Below are 9875 nucleotides of genomic sequence, written 5' to 3'. Positions count from 1 at the left end.
AAGAAAAAAGAGATTTTTTAGTAAAATATGTGGGAAAAATGAAAGAAGACACATAAAAATTGCAAGAAAAGAAGCAAAATTAAGAAGATACTAAGCAAATAAGTAGCTAATCATTGAATTATGTCTAAGAATTAAAGTTGTAAATTTTTGTTTTCTCTAAAGTAACGTAAATTATAAATAACTTATTTTTAAAGGTAGATAATGAATTCAGGTTAAATTTTCGCGGAAAATGGAAGTGTTTGAATTAAGGATAGACAATATCTTACAATAAGTGTTAGTAGATAGTAAGCAAAGGGACACAAAAAGTGAAATTTTTATACATTCAGCAACAGAGATTAAATCTTTATTATAGGTACAAGAGAGTTATTAGAAGTTTTTAGAGACATATTAGAAGTTTTTAGAGAGATTACATTTATATTATAGGTACATTATTTTAAAGTTAGTAAGACATATATAAATAAATCAAAAGAAGACTGAAATAGGAATTATTAATAGAGTAAAGGATACATTTTTTTACTTATTCGAGTAATATTAGCTTAGCTTAGGACTGTTAGTTAGATACGAGATTTTTAGTTAGGTAGATTATATTATTCCCCTGCTTGTAGGAGATGCATATAGGCACTAAAAGACTATATTAAAAATCCCGATAGGTTTAGTCACTGTTTTTATGTGGACACTGTTTTGTGAATGGAGAAAAGACTAAAAAGCAAGACGGAACAGAAAGTGAATTAGTGATAATAATAAACAATTTTTAGGATTAAAAAAAAACTCTGAAACGTACCATGTTACAGTTAGTTAGGATAGTTAGGAAATTAAATTTTTGAAAATAGTATTAGGTAACCATAAACATTTTGTAAAAGGGAAAGAGGAATATACCGTCAGATATTCTTCTTCTCTTCTTAGGACTTTCTTTTTTAAAAACGGTGGAGATGTGGTATATTATGAACCCTCTGTATAAATCATAATTTAAATATGATGTTATTAACCTTTAGGGTATTGAACATACATAAAAACAATAGCTTATAGTTTGTATCACATGTTTATTACGAGTGAACTTGAACTATATTTGTTATGGTTCAGATAGGTATAAAAACACGCTGAGCAATCAGTATGGATATAGATATACAAATAATTATTAGAAGTTAGTATGTAGTAAGGCGAGGCGCTATGAATCATTAATGTTATTGTTTAGATATTGGATACCAGTGAATAAAATATAATGTATAGTAAGATGTGTTTAGTCTTTTTAATTAATTAGAACCAGAAGGCAGTAACAACACACTATTTAATACACCTTGCTCGAAAATGCTAGGTACTTGCCAGTTCAATGTTGTTCAACTGAGTTGGTCTGTGCCCATTGAACTGGCAAGTACCTAGCATTTTCGAGCAGGGAAACATGTTGCCCTTTGAACATGTATTCTATTATATCTATCAACATCGACTTGTAGTCACCATATTCTATTAAAATATAATATGTAAACCATATGGGGTTACCACTTTAAATAGTGTGCTAGTTTCAAACTACTCAGCAGAATGCATTGAAGATGTTCTGAATTAGAACGAAAACGTTTTGCATTGGATGACATTTTAGATAGTTTTTAATAAACGATTTTATACCAGAATACAATTTAAAGTTTTTACTCCTGTATGAGTTTTTTAAACTATGTGTAGTCCCACTGTTAAATAAAACTACGGAATTGCACTAAATATCTGTAATAATCACTATTATTACCTACTTGCTAACAACATATTATTTGTGTATCCAAAAACAAAACTAAAACTACTTCTTATCTTTGTCGAGTCAGATAACGAATCATCAACTAACAAAAGATGTTCGCCTTGAAACACATGACCGTCTGCGCACTCGGCGTTCCACGTTACCAAGTAGAACTCCAATACAGGGTGCACCAGATATATTTGACTGCATATGGTATACAGCCAACTTTTGGGATTTTCCAACATTGATTCTAAAAAATAAGACTCCTCTCAATTTTTACCCTCTAGCCCCTTCTTCATTCCCCCACCACCAAAAACGTGGGATACCTAAAAAAATAAAAACGAAAAAATGACGTTTTTGGTGGTGGGGAATAAAAGAGGGCTGGAGGGTTAAAATTGAGCGGAGTCTTATTTTTCAATCACATATAACGTAAAAAATTGAATTTTTTGGAAGTGTGGGCCTTTCGCCCATCTTAACCCTTTCTATAAAGAATCACGTGGGCACTAGGTGACTGACTGTAGCGACAGACAGAAGAATGGAATAGGATTGGGGAGGCCTATGTCCAAAGATGGACCGAAGAAGGCTTATTAGATAGATAGAACCCTTTCTACAGTGCACAGATTCCTAAGGTGTCGGTGGGGGATGGCGCCTATGTGCAGTATTATAATCGGTGTATGAGAGAGAAAGTATTCGAAATAATGAAATAATAAATAATAGAAAATTTGTGATTTCATTTTTTCGACCGATTACTTTCTCATACACCGATTATAACACTGCGCATAGACGCCATCCCCCACCGAAACCTTTAGAATCTGTAGACTGTACTTAGATACGAAATCTAATTGATTGTTTGGGACTACATTAGGACAACAAACATTTATTTTTATAAAATATATTAATATTTGTTACAAATTTGTACATAAATACATATTACATTACAACTTTATTTTCATTTCTAAACATACATATTTACAACTGATTCTTAAGGTTAAAGATATAGTTTAAACTACTACAATTGAAGGTGACGAATCAGTTACCCAGTGTAATATTGATTGTTGACCTATCAGAGCCCATATATAAGGAATGAAAAAATCTTCCGGTTGATCTTCTTCAACGTATTTAAATTTAAGGTCGGGAAATTTCTAGAATAAAAAAAAGGTATGTAAACATTATATTAAAGTTGTACATAAATGTATTAATAATAACTTAAATATTAATTTAACAATAGAACGATGCAAACTAGGTAAAAGAAACACAACAAGAAAGAAGGTATTCGAGTGAACTGAACATGATGAGGATCGTTTCTATTTAAATAATATACAAAATTGTATACAGTAACCGCCGTCCTATTAGATAAATAGAAACATTGAGCTATTACAGCCCTGGACCTTTTGTTACAGTTACAAAGCCTCTACCAAAAATTCCATTCCCACCTCTATAGTCGTTTAGTTTTTGTAAAGTTCGTTTTTGAAAGACCACTAATATCTGATTTTGTCTTCATTTTGCTGTCGTGGCAAGCAGTGGTTTGTGGGAAGATCCATTGTACATAAAAAAATTGTCACTTTAGTTTTCTAAATCCTAAACAATATTCTATTGTTTCAGGGTTAGGTTTCCGTTTGGTTTTCGTCTGGATTTTAATGTGTCACTGTCGTTCCGTTATTCCCACCTCTTGGTAGATACGCTCACACTCGCACGACAGACAAAGATAGCTAGACCACCGTACTTGATATCGACGTTACACCCCGATGCATTAAGTGGCATATGACTAGCCTGATCTATTTTCTTTACATATCTCTGGATAATACACATTTATGACATTTATTCTAACATGACATTTTAGCTAAATCTGACAGTTGTCACATTTTATTTGCAATTTGGTATAAAAACAAATCAATTGTTTATTGCATTTATAAAATGGTATTTTCTTTGATTTGTATAGTCTTATAAATTGTACAGATTATATTCGTAGATATATATTATATAATTAGTAAATAATTTTTTTTGGTCGTTATGGTTTTTGGTTTTTTTTTTGTTGGCGTTTCTGCATATTTTCCATACCTGGAAACTTTCCGTTTCGTCGAAGTAAAGAGGTTTACTTTCTGGTTGAAGCCTGTCTGGAATGGTCTTAAGACGTTTCCGAAAATCGAATGGTTTCCTTCTATCGGACGTGAATTTATGGGTCACGTTCCACTGAACTTCTCTCTACCACGGTGTGGTGATCGCCGATGTGGATTTCAGCCAACTAAAGTCTTTAGGGAGACTTTATCCAGGATTTTCTATCGCTACTGGTCAACAAGCGGTAAAATATTGTTAAATAATTTTTATGGAGAAAATTTAGTCAATTAATTTTTAGTTGTTCTGAAGCTATTTTCTTGTGGCATTTTTATAATCAAGTATATTCAAATGGGAAATAAGCCACAATTTTTAGGTAAAATTGTGGCTTATTTCCCATTTAATTAATTTTATGTCAAAGACCACGAGATCGTAAGTTTTCATCGCCCTGTATATAGCCAAAATTTGTTAATAATATGATTTAGCCGTAAGCAGTGTTTCGTGGAAACAGGAAATGTTTAGTGGTAAAGATTCTACGAACGGACTTATACAAATTAAACGGGTGAAGTCGAGTTCGCTCCGCTTCGTTCAGGTATATTTTAGAAGGGTACGAATTGGCTCCCGCATGAATGCGGGTAGGCTCTCATATAATCGCGGAAACATTAGACATTGTTGCCAAATCGTGTAATATTTATACTGCTTAGGAAATTTACATAGTGATATAGACTTTTTATAGGAAAATTATACTTTTAGACAAATACTTTTAGACTTTGTTTTAGTTCAACATTGGCATATGTGGCAATTTTAACACAAATTATCGGTGTCGGCCGGTATGCGCTCGACCGTTTTGCGCTCTTACCTGAAATCGGCCGGTTTGCGCTCTACACTCTAATACCCGAAAGTTAAGTTAGGACCGAAGGGTTAGGTCTTCCTCCTTTCCCATAGATATTTCTAGGAAGGTACCTGTTTCTAACAAAAAGAGAAAATTTGAAAGAAGTGACAACGCTGGGTGATATTTTCGACATGTTTAGGTAAAATAAATTTTGTCTATGGGAGCCAATTCGGACTCTACCTTTTTTAGTTCAGGTAAAATTCTTACCATTGGGAGCGAACTCGACCCCGTCCAAATAAACAATGAACTAAAATACGGTCGGATTAGAAAGTGAATGTACTCGCGGTTGAAGTAGACAATAGAATGTTTCTAAATGGTTTCCTAGAAACAAACGACGGTAAACAATTTGTTTAGTTTTAGAATATAGGGTTTTTTCTAGGATATAAGAAAACATTGAATTTTAATATCTCCTGGAAATTTGACAAGACAGAAAATTTGTATACAACACTCTTAAGAAATGAAAGTAGGGATGTAATGTGTAGAGAGAATGCTTGTGATTGGCGAAGAGATAGATGGAGGGAGATCAGCGTGGTCGAGTCTCAGATTGATGAAAAAAAAAAAAGATTACGGTGTAATTAAGATCGGAAGGGAGCAGTCCAGTTTGAATAATAGTAATTTTGTGTAAAGTGGTGAATTTGGTGGCCGTGTAAGCAGATTTTTGTGTTGACACGAAGCCGTGATCGGGCCGAGAAGTACAATCTCCTCGTGTCCGGATAGATTCCAGTTTCTGTATGGAACGAGTAGCCGGTTTGTATCAATTTTGCCCAAGATATCGAGCTGAGAGAGAAAATCTTGGAATTATAAAGATTAATATTGTTTGTATCGAGTCGGAGACTAAATAGAGGAGAGATTTCGAGCGAGTGCTGTTTTTTGTTTGTGAAACAGTTTGGAAGAGAAAGACCGTAGCAGCATCAGAGGAGCACATGTGGGAGAACCGAGGACAACACAATCCATGAGAAGAAGTAAAGAAGATAAAAAAGGTTAGTCAGATTATTTGTGAAAAGGAGAGAGTTGTTGTATATTACATACCATATTCGTTTTTTGTCAATTTAACAGTTTTACAGTCTGACGTTTGAACGCCAGAAAATGTACAGAAACTGAATATTAAAATAGAAAGTTGACAAATAATAGACTGATAATAATTTGACGTAGTAATTTGACGTTTATATCTGTCATTTTGTTAGAGTTGTAAAAGTTTTAAAGTATTATAATATTCTTCTCACGCTGAGCCGTCGGCCCATCTGGTTGGTGGGCGTCTTCTTCTCCGTAGTGCTTCTTCTCGTGGCCTCCACTCGACAATACCTTTTGTCCATCGGTTGCCTGACTATCTGGCGACGCCGACGACGGGTCCTGCGCAATTCCACTTTAGCGACGCGACTTTTTCGACAGCGTCTGTTGTTTTTGCTCTACAACGTATTTCTTCGTTTGAGATTCGGTCCCTCAGGGAGACAGCCAATATCTGGCGCTCCATAGCCCTCTGAGTTATAAGAATCTTGTTCACTACCTTTTTTTGTGAGTGTTAATGTTTCCGCTCCATAAGTGAGTACAGGCAACATACACTGGTCAAAGATTTTCCTTTTCAAGCATATGGGTAAGACCGATTTAAATGCATAGTTCAGTTTACCAAACGCTGCCCAGGCTAATCCTATGCGACGTGGGAGCTCGTACGTCTGGTTATCTCTTCCCAACAAAATTTCATGTCAAAGTACTTATAAGATGCAGTATGTTCAATATTCATTCCATCACCAACAATATTACGATTTAGCATCAGATTAGTCATTATTTGCGTTTTGATATTAATCTTTAGACCAACCTCTAAGGAAGCGTGATATAACTTTTTCAACATTATTATTGCATCATCCATACGATCGGCTCTAAGGACGACGTCATCTGCGAATCTCAAATGACCGAGCTTCTCTCCATTTATGTTGATAGCATATTCGTTCATCTGACTTCTTAAAAGTGTGTTTTGGGTTGTAAATAGCTTTGGCGAGATGGTGTCTCCTTGCCGTACTCCTCGCTGTATACAGAGTTTATTTGTTTGCTGTTCAGATAGCCTTACGCCGTTGCCTTGTGGTAGATATATTTTATCATGTTAGTGTAGCGATGGTCTATTCGGCATTCTGTCAATGTTTTTAACATTTTCTGCTGGCTTATGGCATCGAATTCTTTCTCGTAGTCCACGAATATCAGTGCCAATGGTTTGTTGTATTCTACAGACTTCTCTATCAGGTATTTTTATTACTAGTAAGTGGTCGTTAACGACCACGAATATATAACGAATAATATAGTAGTATCAAAATCCTTGAGACAAGAACTGATTAATCATTTGCAAGCAGGTCATACAGGAATAACTAAATGTAAAGAAAGGACAAGCAGTTTATTTTATTGGATTGGGATGTCAAGTGACATGGAAGCGTTAATTGAATCATGTAGGCGTGTGAAAAATTCCGACCGCCAAATATAAAGGAACTTCTCATGTCACATTATATTCCAGTGTTACGTGGATATATCATACACTCACCGGCACAAAATTCCGCCACCCAAAATTTTTGATTAAGTTTGACAATTTTAAACTTTATTATTTGTGCTCCGATTTTCAAGATTCTTGCACCAGCTTGTAGATATGTACATGTATTGATGTTGTTTTTTATTATTACGGTAACAAAAAATTTTTGCTTAGATTTCATTATACGGGGGTGAATGGAAGCGTTGTATTTTCTCCTAACTTTAAAAGATTCTGTGGAAAAATTGGAGGGCTGATTTTGTTTCATACTCCTTTTGTATTATCCTGGAGGTATTCCTAAGGTTTTGTCTTTTGAATTATCCGAATATCTCTTTTCTTGTAAGAGCTGTAAATAAAAACACTGCTATGAAGGTTTTTTAATTAAAAATACCAAACGCACTAAAATTAACAAAAGAAGACAAAATTAACAAAACAATTCAATAGCGCGTATGTCCACCTCTTGCAGCAACGACTGCTCGCAATCTGTTTGGCATCGAATAAATAAGTATGTGTTATCCTTATAATAGTCCAGGGTTACTAGGACCATCTTCTCCCGGTAAGGGTGGTTAACCCTTATCCGAGGGGTGGAATGATTAATAGTCGTATCACTGCTTAAGTTGTTTTATTATACTTGCATGAGTATAAGCTGGTAGCAAGCTACGCGACGTCGTCTCGCGGAGTGGAGATGATACTATTTGAATATGAATAATCGTACGTCTAAGAAAGTATAATGACGAATGTGGAATGTGGATTCCCTTACTATGTTTTGATTGTATAAGTATATTTGAAAGTGCCGAGTCAGCGGCGACCCTGAAAGGTGTTTATAGTAAACACCGACCGTGACTGTATGTATAACTACTCCTCACAATCTAGGTCAATAATATTTATGTAACGAAAGATATTTGTTTATGGTAACATTTAAATAATTGAAAGAAATTAACGTAGATAATTAAAGGGTGTTTTAAAAGATATCTAATAAGTACAGATGAATTCTTGTACATCCTTGCCTGGGGAATACCCCGATATTCCTCAACCAAGGCCATAACTATATCAAATTCTATGGAGGCCTAGGATGATGGCGAATAGCTTTTTTTATTCATCCCATAAATACTCAATAGGATGGAGATCTGGGCTGCAGGCGGGCCATTCTAATCTTATCAATCCAACCTCTATTTTATGAGTCAATATGACAGGACTATGAAACAAAATCAGCTCCTCCATTTTTCCACAGAAAGTTTTAAAGTTAGGAGAAAATACAACGCTTCCATTCACCCCCGTATAATGCCATGCAAGCAAAATTTTTGTGTTATCGGAATAATACCAAACGATATCAATACATGTACCTACAAACTGGTGCTAAGAATCTTGAAAATCGGCGTACAAATAATAAAGATATAAATTGTCAAACTTAATCAAAATTTTGGGGACGGAATTTTGTGCCGGTGAGTGTATATGTGTAGATATAAAATATTTCGATGGTAAGGATTATTTAGTTTTAGTAAATTATTTATATGCAACGAGAAATAGCACCAAACGTAGCACAGGGAAATTATTGTTCTCTGCTCAAACTATGTACTTAAATGCATTTAGTTGTACAAATATCCAGAAAAAAACATGTACATACCGTTAATCTTTCTTTTGGCCAACCTCTAACTCCTTGTTGGATTATCAATAACACCTGATGTGCATCGACTTCGTGCTCTAGTGACTTGTCATGCAAGAGCTGTGAAAAATACTTCAGGATGATGTCGATATTGTGTATTATATCTTGGAAAACTACGTTATCCTTGAAAGATTCGAACATGCTTTTGTTGTAGAGCATCGTGTAAATCAAGTTGGGATTATTTCCGAGTTGCGTCGATAAACAGGAATTCAGAATTTCTAATACCATACGTAATACTTCCTCCAAAACTGAAACGTCTTGTTCTACATCGTCAGATTCTTGATCAAGCTAAAACAATAAATTATTAATACATTTGATGTAGAACTCGGGAAAAATAAGTGAAGACGATTTTTTAAGTTAAGTGCTAGTGTTGCCCGCTAGGTGAAACAAATAAGGGGGCAAACATGTAAAATAATATAAAAATAAAATAAAAATTCCATTTTTATTCAGTTGCAATGCGAAGGCAAAACCATCTTATTATTCACTTAGAACAGGGAGCGCAAACCAGCACTCTCAATCGACGATTTTCGACTCTTTTTGGAGTCATCATCAGAGAGACGTGTCGGTTGCTCTTTGCCCGAAGTCACAAAACTAGGAAAGCTTCTCCCCGCATTGCAACTGACGTTTATGGAGTAGGTGACTAGCGGCATCTGGCAATTGAAAGACAAAGTTTTCAACCTAATAGAAACATTAATAATATTGAAAAATATTGAAAATATTACTAAAAGATTTTTAATTGAAAACTTATTGGTCCATTTCCCTGGTAACACCTCCATGGCTTCTAAAAATTGCAAGCCAGATGGATGCTCAGGCGAAGAAGACAAGAGGGAATTCAAAAACTTACAATTCACGACCTCTTTTGAATTCCCTCTTGTCTTCTTCACTTCATCATCCATCTGGCTTGCAATTTTTAGAAGCCATGGAGGTGTTACCAGGGAAATGGACCAATAAGTTTTCAATTAAAAATCTTTTAGTAATATTTTTAATATTTTTCAATATTATTAATGTTTCTATTAGGTTGAAAACTTTGCCTTTCAGTTGCCAG

General features: G+C 34.7%; 1 protein-coding gene across 1 annotated transcript in view; it reads right to left on the bottom strand.

Annotated features, from left to right (window-relative positions):
- Positions 1-2593: 2593 nt before the first annotated feature.
- LOC126883317 (dymeclin) overlaps positions 2594-9875 on the bottom strand; it is a 65987-nt gene continuing 58705 nt past the window's right edge. Inside the window, exons 9-10 of the mRNA XM_050648694.1 lie at positions 8792-9118; positions 2594-2859 (exon numbers count right to left, since the gene is read on the bottom strand). Of these exons, the coding sequence (XP_050504651.1) occupies positions 2719-2859; positions 8792-9118 (468 nt within the window). The 3' untranslated portion in view covers positions 2594-2718. The remainder of the gene's footprint in view (positions 2860-8791; positions 9119-9875) is intronic.

Source organism: Diabrotica virgifera, chromosome 4 (assembly GCF_917563875.1).
Source record: "Diabrotica virgifera virgifera chromosome 4, PGI_DIABVI_V3a".
Lineage (NCBI taxonomy): Eukaryota > Metazoa > Arthropoda > Insecta > Coleoptera > Chrysomelidae > Diabrotica > Diabrotica virgifera.
Note: the sequence above shows the minus strand (reverse complement) of the source record. Positions and strands in the feature narration are given on the sequence as shown.